This window comes from Schistocerca nitens, chromosome 7 (assembly GCF_023898315.1).
Source record: "Schistocerca nitens isolate TAMUIC-IGC-003100 chromosome 7, iqSchNite1.1, whole genome shotgun sequence".
NCBI classification, from domain to species: domain Eukaryota; kingdom Metazoa; phylum Arthropoda; class Insecta; order Orthoptera; family Acrididae; genus Schistocerca; species Schistocerca nitens.
In genome coordinates, this window is record NC_064620.1 from 153,544,536 (window position 1) to 153,566,273 (window position 21,738).

General features: G+C 42.0%; 1 protein-coding gene across 1 annotated transcript in view; it reads left to right on the plus strand.

Moving 5' to 3' along the window:
• The window catches only part of LOC126195315 (sodium-dependent noradrenaline transporter-like), a 453,210-nt gene that overhangs the window by 295,060 nt on the left and 136,412 nt on the right, over positions 1 to 21,738 (plus strand). Inside the window, exon 6 of the mRNA XM_049933875.1 lies at positions 15,783 to 15,886. Within this exon, the coding sequence (XP_049789832.1) occupies positions 15,783 to 15,886 (104 nt within the window). The remainder of the gene's footprint in view (positions 1 to 15,782; positions 15,887 to 21,738) is intronic.

Here is a 21,738-nt window from a genome sequence, read left to right on the forward strand (position 1 = left end):
AAATTTAAGGCGTTATCTCAAACCACAGACAACGCAGTGGCCGATGACCTTCACTTAACGACCGAGAGCAGACGCGTTTGCGTTGAAATGTTAGTGCTAATAGACAAGCAACACGACGTGAAATAACAGCAGAAATCAATTTGGGGAGTACGATGAACGCATCCGTTAGGACAGTGAGGTGAAATTTGGCGTTAATGGGCTATGGCAAAAGACGACCGATGCGAGTACCTTTTCTAACAGCACATCTCCTGTAGCACCTCTCCTGGGCTCGTGACCCTATCGGTTGCACCTTAGACGACAGGAAAACCGCGGCCTGATCAAATGAGTCGCGATTTCAGTTGATAAGAGCTGATGGCATGGATGGAGTGTAGATTCCACGAAACCATGGACCCAAGGTGTCAACAAGGCACTGTGCTACCTTGTAGTTGCTCAGTACCGTGTGTGGGCTGTGTTTAATGAAATGGACTGGGTCCTCTGATCCACCCGAACCGATCATCGACTGTAAATGGTTATGATGGCTTCTTGGAGACCATTTTTAGCCATTCATGGACCTCTTGTTCCCAAGCAGCGATGGAATTTTTATGGATGACAATGCACTGTCATCACCGGGCCACAATTGTTCGCGATTGGTTTGAAGAACATTCTCGATAATTCGAGCGAATGATTTGGCTAGCCAGATCGACAGACATGAACCCCGTCGAACATTTATGGACACAAAACCCTGCACCGGTAACACTTTCACAAATATGGACGACTATAGAGGCCAGAATGGATTAATGTTTCTTCAGGGGATTTCAAACGACTTGTTGAGTTCATGCCACTTCGAGTTGTTGCTCTACGGCAAAAGGAAGACAGACACGATACTGAGAGGTATCTCATGACTTTTGTCACCTCAGTGTATAACCACATCAGGATTTACTAATGGCTAAAGTGTAAGAGAATCGATTGGAAGAATCAGTGTGGAAATAGATGGGATACTGAAGTATAGAGGAATGATAAGGTTGCGTTTGAAGTTGTCTAACGCTGTAGATATTGCGATACTGAATACCACAAAAGGCTGTCAAATGAAAAGGAATGGACATCCTCTAAGACGGAAAATCATGGAAGCTGAACAAACAACTATAGGTAAGGAAACTGCGATGCAACCATGGATAAAAGAAGAAATCAATAATTCATCGAAAGAAGGAAGTGAAAAAAATTAATGAAAAGCAATGTAAGTCAGTTGGGAGTGAAATAAATAGCAAACGTAGGGAAGCCAAGGCAAAATCGCTACAGGAAAAATGTGAAGAAATCGAAAAATAAATCGTCGTCGGAAGTACAGCTTTAGCATATTCGAAACTCAAAACAACCATGCTGAAATTAAAAGCAAAGCAGAGTGCAAGAGTGCAAGAGAAATTCCAGAGTGCAAGAGAAATTCCACCGATAAACGCGAAAGAGTGTGCGGATGAGTGAAAGAATACATTGGATAAGGGGGAGGAATTGTCTGATGACGTGATAGAAGGATAAATGTCTACATCTATATCTACATTTATACCCCGCAAGCCACCCAAAGGTGTGTGGCGGAAGGCATTTTACGTGCCACTGTCATTACCTCCCTTTCCCTTTCCAAGTCACGTATGGTTCGCGGGAAGAACGACTGCCGGAAAGCCTCCGTGCGCGCTCTCTAATTTTACATTCGTGATCTCCTCGGGAGGTATAAGTAGGGGAAGCAATATATTCGATACCTCATCCAGAAATGCACCCTCTCGAAACCTGGACAGCAAGCTACACCGCGATGCAGAGCGCCTCTCTTGCAGAGTCTGCCACCTGAATTTGCTAAACATCTCCGTAACGCTATCACGCTTACCAAATAACCCTGTGACGAAACGCGCCGCTCTTCTTTGGATCTTCTCTATCTCCTCTGTCAACCCGACCTGGTACGGATCCCACACTGATCAGCATTACTCAAGTATAGGTCGAACGAGTGTTTTGTAAGCCACCTCCTTTGTTGATGGACTACATTTTCTAAGGACTCCCCCAATGAATCTCAACCTGGCACCCGCCTTACCAACAATTAATTCTATATGATCATTCCACTTCAAATCGTCCCGTACGCACACTCCCAGATATTTTACAGAAGTAACTGCTACCAGTGTTTGTTCCGCTATCATATAATCATACAATAAAGGATCCTTCTTTATATGTATTCGCAATACATTACATTCGTCTATGTTAAGGGTCAGTTGCCACTCCCTGCACCAAGTGCCTATCCGCTGCAGATCTTCCTGCATTTCGCTGCAATTTTCTAATGCTGCAACTTCTCTGTATACTACAGCATGGGAATTGATATTAATGACATACGGAATACAATGTTGTTGTCAGTGTTTAGCTTAGCTTTTTCCTTCGTAATTCCTAAAATCATTGAGAGAGTGACTACCAAACGTCTTTTCAAGTTGATCTGTAGAATCAATGGCTCTGGAGACATACTATCAGATATTCGAAAAAATATCAGCTACTCAATCCAGAAGATAACAAGGGCAGATAATTGCGAAAACTATCGCAGATTGATGACAATAACGGATGATAATGAAGTTGATGACAAAAATAATGCCAACCGCTGTGACCGAGCGCTTCAGTCCGGAATCACGCTGCTGCTACGGTCGCAGGTTCGAATCCTGCCTCGGGCATTGATGTGTTTCGTATCCTTAGGTTAGTTTGGTTTAAGTAGTTCTAAGTCTAGGGGACTGATGACCTCAGATGTTAAGTCCCATAGTGCTTGGAGCCATTTGAACAAGAATAATAAACAGAAGAATTGAAACTAAAATTGAAGATCTGTAGGATGACAATCAGTTTAGCTTTCGGAAGGCTAAAGGCACCAGAAAGTTAATTCTAACTTACGCTTGAAAATGGAAACAAGACCTAAGAAAAATCGAGATACCTTTATAGGATTTGTGGACCTAGAAAGGGAGTTCAGAAATATAAAATGGTGCAAAACGCCGGAAATTTTTAGGAAAATAGGTGTAAACTATAGAGAAAGACGGTTAATGTACAACAACTAAAAGAATCAAGATGGAAAAATATGAATCGAAGTACAAAAACAAAATGCTTGGACTAGAGAGGACATAAAACAGACGTGTTTGTCTTTCACACGTATTCTTCAGTCTATGCACCGAGAAATAATACGATGAGTTCTGGAGTTGGATTAACATCCTGCTTGTAAGGATACAAATAATAAGATTCGGTCTTGACTTTGCTGTCGTCAGTGAAAGTGAGGAAGAAATGCGTGACCTCTGAACGGAATGAACCGTCTAGTGGCCATTCACTATGAACTGAGACTAAACCGAAGAAAGATGAAAGTAATGAGGAGTAGCAGAAATGAGATTAGCGATAAACTTAACAGCAGAATTGGAGAGCACGAAGTACGCGAAGTGAATGTACTCTGCTACGTTGGAAGCCAAATAACATATGACGAAGAAACAAAAAGGATGTAAAAACCACACTACTACGAGGGCATTCGTGACCAAAAGAAGCATACTAGTATCAAACATAGGCCTGTTTTGAAGAAGAAATTACTGAAACGCAACACAGTGTCGAAGTGAGTCATGGACTGTAGGAAAATCGGAAAATAAGAGGGTGTTGAAAATTAAGTGTACAGATAAGAAATGAACAGGTTTACTGTAGAACCAGGATGGAAAAAAAATATGAAGAAAACATGATAAGGAAAATGGACAGGATGATAGGAGATTTTTTTCTAGATTATAGAGTACCTTGCATGGTACTAGAGGGAGATGTAGAAGATAAAAGCTATAGAGGAGGATCAAGATAGTAATATAGCCAACAAATAATTGAGAAGCTGGGGGCAAGTTTTACTCTGCGATGAAGATGTTGACATGGGAGGAGCAGCCGTAGTGTCGTTTCATGGACCACGAAAACACGATAACTTATAGACATGATTCTACTTTAGCTTCTTTAACTCTGGTGGTCAGCACGCAAGACAGAGCAAGATTGTATATTTCAGTCCAATTTTTCTTCTCTTATTGGTTTGCGACAGGTAAATAGAAAGAGGTGTTCACAAGCTGCGACATTGTCGCGAATACGACAGTGACCCGTATATAGAATAAATTTCCTTTAATTTACGTCTATGGTCACAAACTTTTTGTTCACAGATTACCGGTTTCGGTCTATAATTACCAGCTTCAGATCTGTGTTTTATGAAAACAATGTCCTAATGTACTGCAGCCATAGTGGCATCGTCAAATGTTAAGTACATTTTTTTATAAAACACAGATCTGAAGATGGTCATTATAGACCGAAACCGGTAATCTGTAGACAAAACGTTTGTGAACATAGACGTAAATTAAAGTGAAGAGGTGTTCATTTAAATGAGAAGTTCATTGAGTGAAGAAACTGTAAATAAATTAAAACTGCAGCCAGACGAATACGTGAACGTAGAGTTTTGCTTTTCACCTACTGATAATTTTATCTCCTAATTACTCACACTACATAGCTCAAGACTGCAATCTCTCAGCGATTTTCTCCCATTCCTGCAAACTTCGTTGAAGTTCTCTGTCAAGCTTTCTTAGACTATCACTCTTGTGACAAAGGGCATAATGGAGAATAGGTTTTACTACTGTGAATCTTCCTTTCGGATTAATACTCGTTCTGTGTACCGGAGCGGGACTCGAACTCCATCTCTGCTGTAGACTGCTAGTACCTCTTCTCAGCACCTTCCAGCGTAATGGGCACTTTTGTGGCAAACCTTCATCCTCGACATACACTCCTGGAAATTGAAATAAGAACACCGTGAATTCATTGTCCCAGGAAGGGGAAACTTTATTGACACATTCCTGGGGTCAGATACATCACATGATCACACTGACAGAACCACAGGCACATAGACACAGGCAACAGAGCATGCACAATGTCGGCACTAGTACAGTGTATATCCACCTTTCGCAGCAATGCAGGCTGCTATTCTCCCATGGAGACGATCGTAGAGATGCTGGATGCAGTCCTGTGGAACGGCTTGCCATGCCATTTCCACCTGGCGCCTCAGTTGGACCAGCGTTCGTGCTGGACGTGCAGACCGCGTGAGACGACGCTTCATCCAGTCCCAAACATGCTCAATGGGGGACAGATCCGGAGATCTTGCTGGCCAGGGTGGTTGACTTACACCTTCTAGAGCACGTTGGGTGGCACGGGATACATGCGGACGTGCATTGTCCTGTTGGAACAGCAAGTTCCCTTGCCGGTCTAGGAATGGTAGAACGATGGGTTCGATGACGGTTTGGATGTACCGTGCACTATTCAGTGTCCCCTCGACGATCACCAGTGGTGTACGGCCAGTGTAGGAGATCGCTCCCCACACCATGATGCCGGGTGTTGGCCCTGTGTGCCTCGGTCGTATGCAGTCCTGATTGTGGCGCTCACCTGCACGGCGCCAAACACGCATACGACCATCATTGGCACCAAGGCAGAAGCGACTCTCATCGCTGAAGACGACACGTCTCCATTCGTCCCTCCATTCACGCCTGTCGCGACACCACTGGAGGCGGGCTGCACGATGTTGGGGCGTGAGCGGAAGACGGCCTAACGGTGTGCGGGACCGTAGCCCAGCTTCATGGAGACGGTTGCGAATGGTCCTCGCCGATACCCCAGGAGCAACAGTGTCCCTAATTTGCTGGGAAGTGGCGGTGCGGTCCCCTACGGCACTGCGTAGGATCCTACGGTCTTGGCGTGCATCCGTGCGTCGCTGCGCTCCGGTCCCAGGTCGACGGGCACGTGCACCTTCCGCCGACCACTGGCGACAACATCGATGTACTGTGGAGACCTCACGCCCCACGTGTTGAGCAATTCGGCGGTACGTCCACCCGGCCTCCCGCATGCCCACTATACGCCCTCGCTCAAAGTCCGTCAACTGCACATACGGTTCACGTCCACGCTGTCGCGGCATGCTACCAGTGTTAAAGACTGCGATGGAGCTCCGTATGCCACGGCAAACTGGCTGACACTGACGGCGGCGGTGCACAAATGCTGCGCAGCTAGCGCCATTCGACGGCCAACACCGCGGTTCCTGGTGTGTCCGCTGTGCCGTGCGTGTGATCATTGCTTGTACAGCCCTCTCGCAGTGTCCGGAGCAAGTATGGTGGGTCTGACACACCGGTGTCAATGTGTTCTTTTTTCCATTTCCAGGAGTGTATATCCTTCTCTGCGGCTACCATATTCTCCGTCGTATTCTTTTTGTCATTAGCTTGTTATAGTAGAACGGTACAAAGGGTGCACACCTGTGGGATTTGGAAGAGAGAAATAGAGTTACTGCAACAGTGAAGCTTTGATTCAGACCGTAGATTAGATTAGATTAGATTCAGTTTTCCAAAGACCCAAAAAATGAGATGATTCTCGTGGGTGTGGAAAATGTCAGAAAGTATGACATAAAAACATAAAACATTTTAATATAATACTTACTATCCTGATCATTTGTCAGGAGATAGTCGAAAATAAGCTAATACAATGCAGTAAACTGGGACAGCTAATATTTACAAAATTAACACAGTCAAAATGAAGCACTGTTATCCACTATTAATAAATTTATCATACTCAAAATACCTAATCTTGACTGTTGTGACCAAGTGTTGTCAAAACTGAAATCTAACAGATATTTTTACTTAAGCTGACTTAACAGTCTCTGTTAAGATATTCATCTATGGAGTAGAAGGAGTTGCCAATCAAAAAGTCTTTCAAACTCTGTTTAAACCGTGCTTTATCTGAAACCAAGTTTTTAACCGTTGCTGGCAATTTATTAAAAATGTGTGTGACTGAACATTGGACCCCTTTTTGGACCAAGGGAAGTGATTTTAGGCCTTTATGTAGATTCTTCTTATTCCTAGTATTCATACTGTGTACTGAGCTATTGGTTGGAAATAGGGATGTATTACTTGCAACAAATTTCATTAAGGAATAAATATACTGAGAAGCAGTGGTTAGAACCCAAAGTTCCTTTCTACAAGATGTTCTTGAATTTACACCACAAATGATTCTTATCACACGCTTTTGCACCCTAAAAACGTTTGCTCGGTTTTATGAGTTGCCCCAGAATATGATCCCATAAGACATAAAAGAATGAAAGCAAGCAATGTATGCAATTTTTTTTTATATTTATATCTCCTACATCTGACATCATTCTCATGGCAAATATAGACTTGTTTAGGCGCTTAAGCAATTCTGTGGTATGCCCTTACCAACTGATTTTATTATCGAGTTGTAATCCCAGGAAATTAACACTGTCAACCTCTTCAATCTGCATGTCTTCATACGTTATACTCATGCTGGAAGGAAATCTCTTACAGGTTCTGAACTGTATATAGTAGGTCTTCTCAAAGTTTATTGACAAAGAATTAGCTTTAAACGACTTATTAAGGTAAGTGAAAATTTTATTAGGAGCTATTTCTAAATCTGTACTTGACTTGCTACTTATTGCAATGTTTGTATCATCTGCAAACAAAACAAACTTAGCATCTGGCAATGTAACAGATGAGAGGTCATTAATATACACAAGAAAAAGCAATGGACCCAAAATGGAACCTTGAGGAACACCACATGTAATTAATACCCAGTCAGATGAACACTGACTGCTTACTGCACGGTTATTTGGCAACGACACCCTTTGTTTCCTGTTAGATAGATAAGACTCAAACCATTTCGCAGAGAGTTGTCGGAGGGCAAAGTTGGTGAAAGCGTCCTCTGCAGAAGACAATGACCTAGACCCAAGCTGCACCTTGACACACAGCTTTAATCTGTAAGAGACTTATCTGTAAGAGGGTGAAACCTTAATAATATAATATTAACAATAATTATAGTGAGCACTTTTCTATTCTTAACGACTATTTTTGCTTCCGATTTCCATTTACCATAATCTTTCGCACTTATGTATCGGCTTCCCAATGAAGAGAACCATTTACGCCACTCTACTTCACCATTACCAACATAAGTCTTGATCATACTGTAGTCGGGTTTTCTTGACGTGTATCCGTTTTTTCCTAACCGTCTGATATGCGAGTGGCTCCAACACTTCTTAAGTAAGAGAACACAGAATGCTGTCCTCGACAGCGAGTATTCATTAGAGACAAGGGTATCGTGATGAGCGCTCGCTCTCAGTCTCTTCATACACAAATGATCTGACTAAAAAGGTGAGCAGCAATCTGCGGCTGTTTGCTGATGATGCTGTCGTGTATGGTAAGGAGTCACCGTTGAGCGGCTGTAGGGATATACAAGATGGCTTTCTAAATTTCTAGTTTGGTGTGATGAATGACGGCTTGCTCTAAATATAGAAAAAAATGTAAGTGTATGCAGATGAGGACGAAAAGCAATCATGTAATGTACGAATAGTGTCGGAAGCGTGCCGCTTGACAGAAGGACGTCGATTAAATATTTAGGCGTAAGTTGCACAGCGATTTGGAATGGAACAAGCACAAAAGGGCGATAGTAGGGGAAGGGAAATGTCGACTTCAGTTTATTGGTAGAATCCTGGGAAAGAGTAATTCATCTACAAAGTAGACCGCTTATAAGACAATAGTGCAATCCATTCTTGAGTACTGCTCGACTGTTTGGGATTCCTACCATTTCGGATAAAAGGAAGATAGATCTAAGCAGCCGGCCTACACGGTCTTAGGAAGATGTACCAATTTCTTTGGCTCTTCAGTGTAAATATGATTATATGAATAACTATGAAGTCTTGTGATGGGTTTGTTATGTTCAATGTTCTCGGCGAAAAGAGAATGCAACAGCTGCACTGAGAATACCTACTAGAATTTAATTACAATGCTTCGTTTTTTACAACGAACTTGGTCTGCGACTCGTACTTGCTGACCAATAGGAGGTTTGTGAGATGTGGATGGGCGAACGGCTATTGCTGGTGGTTGGAGAGGAAAATGACAAATGCAAAGTTTTCTCTTCAAACTGATCACTTTATTTGGTTTTTTCCTACTCCTAAGGGATACAAGCGATCCTATGGAGGCCACCGGTATACTGTGTGGACATCTCAAGTTCGAGAGAGGCCGGCCGCTGTGGCCGAGCGGTTCTAGGCGCTTCAGTCTGGAATCGCGCGACTGCTACGGTCGCAAATTCGAATCCTGCCTCGGGCACGGATGTGTGTGATGTCCTTAGGTTACTTAGGTTTAAGTGGTTCTAAGTTCTAGGGGACTGATGACCTCAGATGTTAAGTCTGATAGTAGTCAGGGCCATTTGATGTTCGAGAGATGCGGAAGAGAGATTTGTTGAGGTCGTGAGCTGGCTGCGAAGAGAGCCTGGCGGCTAAACGCCGCTTCCCTCAGCCCGGTTCCGGGCTCCGCGTGACCATACCTGAGCGCTTGATTGACTGGCTTGCTATACTGATCCTTATCTTGGGCGCGTTACAGCTTCAGTAACGCTTAGGCGAAGCGTTACTTCGTCAGCGTTATGGGCGGAGTTCCCTCTCCTATCACGTGCACATGGCGTGAGATATCTGATATCCGGCTGATATTTAGTGTCAACTAGCTCAGGCCCTGTCACAGCTCACAAGAACACTTCACTGACTGAAGAATAAAAATTTAAAAAAAAAAGTCTATTTTCCACACATTCCACCTGCTCACATGTAAACTGGTATAAAGATTAGTCCAGGACGAGGTAGTCAAACAGGAACAGTTGAGTGTTGGGAATTTTAGTAGCGATGGAGCGCTTGCCAGGTGCAAAATGTGTATCTGCTAATGTGTATCTGGTGTATGGGCATATTGCAAACACTCGAATAGGCTTGTTGGAGCTCAATGTGCTTTCTGTAGAGAGTTTAATTTATCCCCACAGGTTCCCAGGCCATTTCCAGCGCTATCAACCGTTAGGTGAGATACCTTGAGGCCACTGGTATCACTACAAGGAAAAGAGGTGGTAGTGCAGAAAGCTATAGGACTTGGACAGTTTGTACAAAACCAAGGACATCATCTAAGTGATATCATATTCCAAATATGACATTTGGTAAACTATTAATTTCCACTCGCGTACACTAGAGTCACGGCAAAAAAAATGTTTAAATCTTCAATTTGCGCTATTTTTTTAATCTTCCCGCTTGACTCCCTCACCTTGTGCAAATATAGTTTCTACCGCCTCTCCAATAATACTCAAAACAGCAACAGAAATTCTGTGTTCAAAATACAATGCTATATGCAGGATTTCTGCTTCCTCTTGGTTGTATTACCGTAACTACAAACAAAGTAAACTCAAGTGTCTTATTCAAACAAGAGCTTGTTAAATATTTTGTTCCAAGCTAAAATTGTGTGCAGGAGTGGACTATCAGGTGGATCCCTTGCTTTCGCGATCAGAGCTCCGCCAATGCGCTGTCCGAGCACGCGGCGTAGCTCGACTCAAGGCATCTATCAAACTGCGTCGTATTCGGCCGCTTGCCGCCCTCTGGTCAGCCTTGGTCACCTGTTAAGTGGGAAGCTGCGTCAGTCAATAGATGGGGGGAAAAATAGCACATTAACTGCTCTACATAGGCCTATCGACAGTGATCTCAGCTTACTCCTCTGACGATAGAATGATGGCTTTCACGGCCGGGTGACTGCTGTTGGGTAAACCTTTGGCGGTATAAAGGTCGTGATCCACGAAACCCTTCTGTTCCTAATGTTTCGTGCGGTACTGCGCTGGACATCTTCGGAGGCAAGACTCAAACGGATGAGCAACGCCTCCGAAGATTAGTTCTGGGTGAAACATTAGGAACGTGAGAGTATCGTGGGCCACAACCTTATGGACCGAAAGGTTTCCCAGCAGCAATTATTCCTCTGAATTTACCAGTTACCGGCGGTAGCTCGTAGCGTCTGTCACATCCCCTAATTCACTGCAGAACAAAAGAAGTCAACTACTCAGAAGACGAGGATGAAACGAAATGAAACTTTACAGATTCAGAGGGTATCTGATGTTATTTCAGTAACTACAAATTCGAGCCAAATTTACAAAGAATTTGGCACTACGAGCCTGCTTGTTAGTATAATGATGTACCCCTTCTAGCAAGGATTCACTCATTCATTCGGTAAGTAAGGGCGTCATAAAAGCCCTTGCATCGTCTCGTGAGACAAGCTTGCCCGCAACTGTTGTAATTGGTCGTTGATATCCTGGATATTGACACTCGAACTAACGTCCGAGCTGGTTCAAAATGTTCAAATGTGTGTCAAATCTTATGGGACTTAACTGCTAAGGTCATCAGTCCCTAAGCTTACACACTAGTTAACCTAAATTATCCTAAAGACAAACACACACACCCATGCCCGAGGGAGGACTCGAACCTCCCCCAGGACCAGCCGCACAGCCGATCTGGTCCCACGCATGTTCTATCGAGGCAGACCTCGTACTGTGGCGACGTGTTAACCTAAGTACTCTTTACTTTTGGGTAGCAAAAACAGAGTGAGTCACTGTGCTAAAGTCACAGTGCCTTCTATTGGACTTCCTGCTGCGCCAACACCCAAGTACACTTGCCGTCCATCACAGCAAAAATGATTAAAAGTACAATGTTTATATTGGAGTAGCTGTTATTTACTTGTAACGCAAAACTAGTCTCAGAAATATCCGGGGGTGTTTTGGGCCTAATTGTTATTCAAAGTCGAATTAGTGGAACAAGGTGCGACACCAGCCTACACAACGAAAAACTGATTGGGTGTTGTGTGATGTCCTTAGGTTAGTTAGGTTTAAGTAGTTCTAAGTTCTAGGGGACTGATGACCATAGATGTTAAGTCCCATAGTGCTCAGAGCCATTTGAACCATTTTTTTTAACAACGAAAAACATTTTTTATTGAACTTCACAAACAGTATGGTTAAATACCATTTCTGTGCAGCATATAATAAGAAATAGACTTTCGGAACTCAGAATATTACACACTCAGGAAGACATATTAGAGCTTAATGCCTCCTACAGGAAAATCAACTGGCATAGAATTCCTAATCCCAATGAATGTGTGTCCTGAAAAATTCTAATTAACTCTTAAAAATCTTGACCTCGCATTAGCTTAGACGAAATATAATTCTAAAACTATACCTTGAAGAATTCTTCTTATGTATCGTAATAAATTGCTATCATTTGTTCAATGCGATAATATTCCTCGTGTCAAGCTGCAATATCTTTGAATGTTCCTACTGAGACATTACTCATCTGTAATTAAATATAGCAACAACTACGAACTATCAGTAAACGTCTTTCTTTTTTTCTTTTCTGAGAAGCAGTTAAATGTAACAGATAAATATGAATATCTTTTGCTTCCTAATTCCTTTCCCGTTTAAACACCACATCGTAATTACAACTTCAGATAGTTTGTAAGTTGGTCCTGATGTATAGGAAAGACGACACGATCTTTGAATGACAACTACAATGCGTTATTAGTGTTAATCTTCGATACCAACTGTTATTTACGCCAAACAAACTCTCAGAATACCAGTCTGGTTTTTTCTTTATCTTTCATGTTAATTAGCCGAGAATACCAACCACATTCCCAATTACGCATTTAGTTTCATTAAAACCCGAATTTACAACCAAAGAGCAACTGCTATTATACGTTCTATGTGAAAGTCTTAACTTTCCTTTCTTTGGCAGTTTGAAATTACTGTATTCTACATAAAAACCTTTATCTTTAAGCAAATTCAGTTACTGATTCTGATTAGTGTACCCGATTTAGGTAAATCCTACGAATATTAAGTCTCTTTCTAGCAGACTTTATCTACATCAACCCAGCAAATTTGATTCAAAATCTATGAAAATGAATTCGGAACTACCATAACTATATACAATAACTACAATTCAGAACACATTAGTATAATTTTATTTTAACCTTTTAATGTATTCGAGTACAAATTTCTCGAGGTAAGTAATCGAGTGCCAGCAACAAACTAATACCCCACAGATCGGTAATAACACAACGGACAAAAATAAAACAAAAGTCCAAAATGCGACCGACTTTTTGACCCTGACAGTTAACAATCAGAGCAAAGCTCTGCCTCTTATGGTGTTGGCGTGACCCCACCCGCTACAATTCCCTATTTGAAAATAGACCTTTCGTCACTTTTCATTCTGCAAGTCTAAGTTGAGTACGTGTGGTTCGTTAATAGTCCCACTTTACTACGTTGTGCACTAAACACCGGCTAAGGGTACGATCTATCTAACTGTTTGTGGGCCAATTCAAACTAACTAGCCAAATTATGTCCGCCATGTGTTAGGGCTCAAAATTCACCACCGAGCGGGGTGGCGCAGTGGTTAAACACTGGACTCGCATTCGGGAGGACGACGGTTCAATCCCGCGTCCGGCCATCCTGATTTAGGTTTTCCGTGACTTCCCTAAATCACTCCAGGCAAATGTCGGGATGGTTCCTCTGAAAGGGCACGGCCGACTTCCTTCCCAATCCTTCCCTAATCCGATGAGACCGATGACCACGCTGTCTGGTCTCCTTCCCCAAACCAACCAACCAACCAACCAAAATTCACCAAAACACACTAAATTGTTACCTCGCTCGATGCACTTCAGACACACCACTGACAGACAGGCAAACAACACAGTCACCTCTGGACGAGTTCTAAGCAACTAATAACACGTCGCAGACCAAAAGAGCGGATACCTCCGATATAAACACAAAATTCAGTAACTGTTACCGCGTCAACACTTCGCCCCAGATGTGCCTTCCACAGCCTAAATTGACCACAATTCCCTGTTATCGCCTGCAACTCTAAAAATCTAGGAAAAATCACCATTGTCAGTTTTTCTCCAATTCAGTGGCTTAACACCTACTATGAACATTCATAAGAATGGAAGGGGGGGAGGAAGGGGGGGGTGCGGAGAACTACTCTCGCACCTACGTCAATTCACGGTACTCTCTTCTCGAAATCTGACTTACAGCACCCGTTAGCTTGCTATAGAAAAAATCTGTTCACGCGAGATAATAACTCCACGCACGAACAATCCCTGATAAACACAATCGCCTTGCGACGATCCAACTCACACGATATCTTGAAACGTCCCCTTAGAAAAATTATACATGACTGCTTAAACTGACACACAATATTTTTTTAGCACAACGCAATCTGACTTTCAATAATCCCTACAAAAGAATGGCCCTGACTAACATTAACCTATACCTTTCACAAATCACTTACCTCACAAAAATCTTCATTACTCGAACTACTGCAATACAGCGAGCACCACTACTGCCAGCTAAATAAAAGATTCAAACTACTGAAGGCACTAACTACTGATAGGAATAGTTAGCAAATGAAAGGTTTTGATAGAGAACAAACAATGTATTTACGTTAATAGTGTTCAAAAGTAATTATATATATATATATCTCAGTCCATGATATCCAATATTACAAATTTACTCTTTCTGATGGACACAAGTCCAGATCGTCCGCTCTCAAAATTCTACCATCTCTCTCCCCACATCCACCACTGCTGGCGGCTCACCTCCAACTGCGCAACGCTACGCGCTGTTAACAGCCAACTGCCCAACACTACAAAAGCGATTATTGCAACAATGCCAACCAGCCTAAGACTGCACACAGCACAGTCAGTGATTTTCATATAGAGCGCTACGTGGCGTTACCAATAAAAAAAACCTAAACAGCCTACTTACAATCTGTACGAGTAGGTAGACAGGCTAAGACCTACAACTGGACTGTCTTAGATACGTGAGCTGTCTACTTCTCTCACGAAAATCATGTGGGAACCATTAAAGACTAACAAACACGTAACGCCACGTAGACTTTCGACAATTAGCGCGTTATCGGCAGCGGCCTTCGGTAAACTCGAGCGGCGGCCGGCTGCTTCGTAACGCAGTCGTAACCATCGCTAGCCAGTGGTCGCTTCACAGCTACAACACACATTAGCCTTCTGTCGTCTTGGTGCATACCGTGCGTCTAGGGCGTTATTTTTACTCATCGTCTAATATATCATACAGATCAACTTAAACGCTGATGAGCCCAAACATTAGGCCACCTGCTCAATAGCTTGTTTGTCCGTCTTTGGAACGAAATATATCACTGATTCTGCGTTATCAGGGATCCGACAGTTTTGTGCAGGTATATGCCTACGCACAGGTCAGAGGTAATTTGAGTAAATAATGGGCTGCTGATTTCCGTAGGCGGTGATGGTCGCCTGAGAAGAGGGGTTTTTAGTAGTCGGAGAGACAGACAAACAGATGGACCGATAAAGTGATCCTTTTTGACTCCGTTTTCAGCGACTGAGCTGCGGAACTCTAACGCTTAAGACGACCTCACAAGTGCTGTACGTGGGGTTGTCACGAGAGTCTGAAAGTGCATTGCGGTATGAGATGGAATTCGTGAGAATCAGCTTTGAACTTAAACATTTGTCTCTGTTTAACAACTTCCATGAGTATTTGTTTGAGTTACGTTCTATCAGCTGTATCACTGTAACTAATAATAACACACGTTCCTGAGAAGACTGCCTGGAGCTGAAAGCAGAGCTTGGAGAAGGCCCATGAATGGCGCTGGATGACGCAGTTTGTTGCTCATTGCTTACCAAAGGCTGGAAATCCGTGTTGAATCCTGGTATTGCGTACTGTTCTAACTTGTCACAAAATGTCCGTAGCAGTATGCGTTCTACAAAAGAGTAAAATAAATGTCATCTAGAAAATTTTTGTATTTGGTTATAGCATACGACTTACGTTTCATTAATTCCTAATGAAAACACGTAGAAAGTAACTTGTTTCAGGATTTTCACAATGCATAACCGCATTTAAAAGTAGCTGCAGCCTTTCGTAGACTAATGTTTGATTCTGTGATGCAGGTGTGGGTGGACGCTGCTGTCCAGATCTTTTATTCCGTCGGAGCGGGCTTCGGCGTGCATCTCTCATACGCCAGTTACAACACATTCCACAATAACTGTTTCAGGTAAGCAAAAAAATAAGTAATCTGATAAACGGCCAGTGTCACAGAGTTGTAATGATTTAGCTGCAGATACACGTTTCTCATCGGAAACGTATACAGCGATACTGATGTTTTCCTGTTTCTGTAAACAGTGGTAGAAACACTGTACAATTCCACATTCACCGTTGTACCTTTCAGGAATCAGTGAAGATAAGTTCTTTGTATTCTGCTGCAAATGATTTACTATAAGTAAATGAGGGATCTTAAAATTTTAAACATGAATGTGGTCAGCGACCGTTTACAAATTAAAATTAAAGCAATTACATCCCTCGGTCGCAAAAATTGAGTCTTTTTACCTCGTTTCGGCACTTCTATGAGTGCCTTCATCAGGAATTAAACATTCAAATTGGCCTATAACATAAGTACAAAATTATGGGGAAAAATTTTTATATACAGAAATGTAAGTACTGACTAACAGTACAAGAAAGAAACAGTGCTGTCACGTATAAAATAATTATGTGACATGTAGATAATGTTTCATTTTGTACTGTTAATCAGTTTTCAGTCATAAAACTGTACTTCTAAGCTTTTACGTAGACAAAAAGTTACCATGTCTGCTGCTGTCAGATGAAATATTGCTTGTTACTTCATGTACTAAATAATGTTCATCTTAACATTCATATTCCTACATTTTAAATGTTAAGTAGCCTACTTATATTTCCGGCTACTAGCTGGCACTCTTGGTGTAATGTTCACCTGCCCGCAGTTGCTAATGCTGGCGCCTCAGTCTGTTGCTACCTGTGGCTTGACATGTATGAGCAGTCCATATTGGCTCGTCTTCCATGTATTCTTTTTAAAAAATTTTTTGACTAAACCTTTATCGCTTGATATTTATTTTATACGTGACATGTACTGTTTCTTTCTTGTACTGTTTGTCAGTACTTACATTCTTTTACGTAAAAAATTTTTCCCATAATTTTGTACTTATGTTTGAATATTTAATTCCTGATGAAGGCGCTCATAGAAGTGCCGAAACCAGGTCAAAAGACTTAATTTTTGCGACCGAGGGCTGTAAATGATTTAACTTTAAATATGAGATCTCTAAACAAAATTTTGCAAATCGATATCAGATAACGGATTAGGATGAGGAACTTCAGTAGAGTGTGTATTATTAATCCCTATAATGAAATTTTCCTCTGATTCCGGTGGGTGATGTCTGCTGAGCTTGTCAAGATATTGTCATGATTAATCACTGTCAGTTTAGCATGGATTAACGGAAGATATAGGAAAGACTGAAACAATACCTGCTCGTTTCGTCAAGGATTTGAACAGTCAGAAAAGACACAAAAATAATATGGTTCCAGGTGGTGTACCATAGCTCAAAAACATTTGAATAAAGTCGTATTTAAGACTTAATCAGAGCTGCTAATGAGATAAACCTTTACTCACTACAATTTTCGATATACTGATAATCTTGTTGTTGTTGTTGTGGTCTTCAGTCCTGAGACTGGTTTGATGCAGCTCTCCATGCTGCTATATCCTGTGCAAGCTTCTTCATCTCCCAGTACCAACTGGAACCTACATCCTTCCGAATCTGCTTAGTGTATTCATCTCTTGGTCTCCGTCTACGATTTTTACCCTCCACGCTGCCCTCCAGTACTAAATTGGTAGTCCCTTGATGCCTCAGCACAAGCCCTACCAACCGATCCCTTCTTCTAGTCAAGTTGTACCACAAACTCCTCTTCTTCCCAATTCTGTTCAATACCTCCTCATTAGTTATGTGATTTACCAATCTAATCTTCAGCATTCTTCTGTAGCACCACATTTCGAAAGCCTCTACTCTCTTGTTGTCCAAACTATTTATCGTCCATGTTTCACTTCCACACATGGCTACACTCCATACAAATACTTTCAGAAAAGACTTCCTGACACTTAAATCTATACTCGATGTTAACAAATTTTTCTTCTTCAGAAACGCTTTCCTTGCCATTGCCAGTCTCCATTTTATATCCTCTCTACTTCGACCATCATCAGTTACTTTGCTCCCCAAATAGCAAAACTCCTTTACTACTTTAAGTGCCTCATTTCCTAATCTAATTCCCTCAGCATCACCCGACTTAATTCGACTATATTCCATTATTCTTGTTTTGCTTTTGTTGATGTTCATCTTATATCCTCCTTTCAAGACACTGTCCATTCCGTTCAACTGCTCTTCCAAATCCTTTGCTGTCTCTGACAGAATTACAATGTCATCGGCGAACCTCAAAGTTTTTATTTCTTCTCCACGGATTTTAATTCCTACTCTAAATTTTTCCTTTGTTTCGTTTACTGCTTGCTCAATATACAGTTTGAATAACATCGGGGATAGGCTACAAACCTGTCTCACTCCCTTCCCAACCACTGCTTCCCTTTCATGTCCATCGACTCTTACAACTACCATCTGGTTTCTGTAAAAATTGTAAATAGCCTTTCGCTCCCTGTTTTTTACCGCTGTCACCCTCAGAATTTGAAAGAGAGTATTCCAGTCAACATTGTCAAAAGCTTTCTCTAAGTCTACAAATGCTAGAAACGTAGGTTTGCCTTTCCTTAATCTATCTTCTAAGATAAGTCGTAGGGTCAGTATTGCCTCACGTGTTCCAATATTTCTACGGAATCCAAACTGATCTTCCCCTGAGGTCGGCTTCTACCAGTTTTTCCATTCGCCTGTAAAGAATTCACGTTAGTATTTTGGAGCCGTGACTTATTAAGCTGTCAACACCTGCTTCCATTGGGATTGGAATTACTATATTCTTCTTGAAGTCTGAGGGTATTTCGCCTGTCTCATACATCTTGCTCACCAGATGGTAGAGTTTTGTCAAGACTGGCTCTCCAAGGCTATCAGTAGTTCTAACGGAATGTTGTCTACCCCCGGGGCCTTGTTTCGACTTAGGTCTTTCAGTGCTCTGTCAAACTCTTCACGCAGTATCATATCTCCCATTTCATCTTCATCTACATCCTCTTCCATTTCCATAATATTGTCCTCAAGTACATCGCCTTGTATAGACCCTCTATATACTCGTTCCACCTTTCTGCTTTCCGTTCTTTGCTTAGAAATGGGTTTCCATCTGAGCTCTTGATATTTATATAAGTGGTTCTCTTTTCTCCAAAGGTCTCTTTAATTTTCCTGTGGGCAGTATCTGTGTTACCCCTAGTGAGATAAGCCTCTACATCCTTACATTTGTCCTCTAGCTATCCCTGTTCAGCCATTTTGCACTTCCAATCGATCTCATTTTTGAGACGTTTGTATTCCTTTTTGCCTGCTTCATTTATTGCATTTTTATATTTTCTCCTTTCATCAATTAAATTCAATATTTCTTCTGTTACCCAAGTATTTCTACTAGCCCTCGTCTTTTTACCTACTTGATCCTCTGCTGCCTTCACTACTTCATCCCTCAAAGCTACTCATTCTTCTTCTGTATTTCTTTCCCGCATTCCTGTCAATTGTTCCCTTATGCTCTCCCTGAAACTCTGTACAACCTCTGGTTTAGTCAGTTTATCCAGGTCCCATCTCCTTAAATTCCCATCTTTTTTGCGGTTCCTTTAGTTTTAATCTACAGTTCATAACCAATAGATTGTGGTCAGAGTCCACATCTGCCCCTGGAAATGCCTTACAATTTAAAACCTGGTTCTTAAATCTCTGTCTTGCCATTATATAATCTATCTGATACCTTCTGGTATCTCCAGGCTTCTTCCATGTATACAACCTTCTTTCATGATTCTTGAACCAAGTGTTAGCTATGATTAAGTTATGCTCTGTGCAAAATTCTACCAGGCGGCTTCCTCTTTCATTTCTTACCCCCAATCCATATTCGCCTACTACGTTTCCTTCTCTTCCTTTTCCTACTATCGAATTCCAGTCACCCATGACTATTATTTTTTCGTCGCCCTTCAATATATGAATAATTTCTTTTATCTCATCATACATTTCATCAATTTCTTCGTCATCTGCAGAGCTAATTCGCATATAAGCTTGTACTACTGTAGTAGGCGTGGGCTTCGTGTCTATCATTGCCACAATAATGCGTTCACTATGCTGTTTGTAGTAGCTTACTCGCACTCCTATTTTTTTATTCATTATTAAACCTACTCCTGCATTACCCCTCTTTGATTTTGTATTTATAACCCTGTACTCCCCTGACCAAAAGTCTTGTTCCTCCTGCCACCGAACTTCACTAATTCTCACTATATCTAACTTTAACATATCCATTTCCCTTTTTAAATTTTCGCACCTACCAGCCCGATTAAGGGATCTGACATCAACGCTCCGATCCGTAGAATACCAGTTCTCTTTCTCCTGATAACGATGGCCTCTCGAGGAGTCCCCGCCCGGAGATCCGAATGGGGGACTATTTTACCTCCGGAATATTTTACCCAAGAGGACGCCATCATCATTTAACCATACAGTAAAGCTGTATGCCCTCGGGTAAAATTGCGGCCGTAGTTTCCCCTTGCTTTCAGTCGTTCGCAGTACCAGCACAGCAAGGCCGTTTGGTTAGTGTTACAATGCCCGATCAGTCAGTCATCCAGACTGGTGCCCCTGCAACTATTGAGAAGGCTGCTGCCCCTCTTCAGGAACCACATGTTTGTCTGGCCTCTCAACAGATACCCCTCCGTTGCTATCTGTATCGGTGAGGTACGCAAGCCTCCCCACCAACGGCTAGGTCCATGGTTCATAAAGTATCATTAAATTATACACAAGTCTGTATGAAATGATTCTTACTGTGGCGCCAAAAAAAAATCTATCGTCATTGAAAATACTGTCGATAGTAAAATGCATTAATGTCAAGGAGTAGGCATAAATTAATTATCATATGGAAAACATCAAGCTGTGGCCATGAAGCGTGGTGATGATGTTGTGGTCCACTTAAAACTTTCAACGGAAATATCTCTGGAACGACAATTGATACTAGAAAGCGACATTCACAGGTATGAATGTAAGGCAGGGGCTCATGATTGTAAATACTATGAGACATTCTAAACGTAAGCAAATATTATTGCCAACTCAGACTTAAGTTTTATTTAATAGACACCCTGTATTATTTCTTGTATGACCATTAGCATGAAAAATCACAAAAAGAATGGCGTGAGTTGTATCGCAATACTTCAGTTATATCCGGAGACATTGCAAAATGAAGTTGACGCTAGAAATAAACGAGACGCGTCGCCATTGCACATCCTGAGATGGAAGCGTGAACCCGACGTTCCTCGTAATCGCGATGTGATTGCTGTACTGATTGTTATTTACTCTGATAGAAGTGGACTGGAAACAATGCAGTTGTCCACTCACACAACTGCATGCAACTACCATTTACCTCCTGGTCAGCCATTAATTATGTTTACCCTGGACGGTGTTATTCGGTTTCTCGTCACCGTTCTGTCGATTCCAGTACTATAGTGAAGATCAATAAAGCACGAACGAGCAGATCCTTTCCTTATTTTTCATTGTGTGTGACTGGACATCTGCATTGTTTCCAGCCTCCTTAATAATAGTGTAAACAACAATAAGTACAGCGTTTGTTGCATCGTAGTACGAGGTGCATTCAAGTTCTAGGGCCTCCGATTTTTTTTCTAATTAACTACTCACCCGAAATCTATGAAACTGGCGTTACTTCTCGACGTAACCGCCCTGCAGACGTACACATTTTTCACAACGCTGACGTCATGATTCCATGGCAGCGGCGAAGGCTTCTTTAGGAGTCTTGTTTTGACCACTGGAAAATCGCTGAGGCAATAGCAGCACGGCTGGTGAATGTGCGGCCACGGAGTGTCTTTCATTGTTGGAAAAAGCCAAAAGTCACTAGGAGCCAGGTCAGGTGAGTAGGGAGCATGAGGAATCA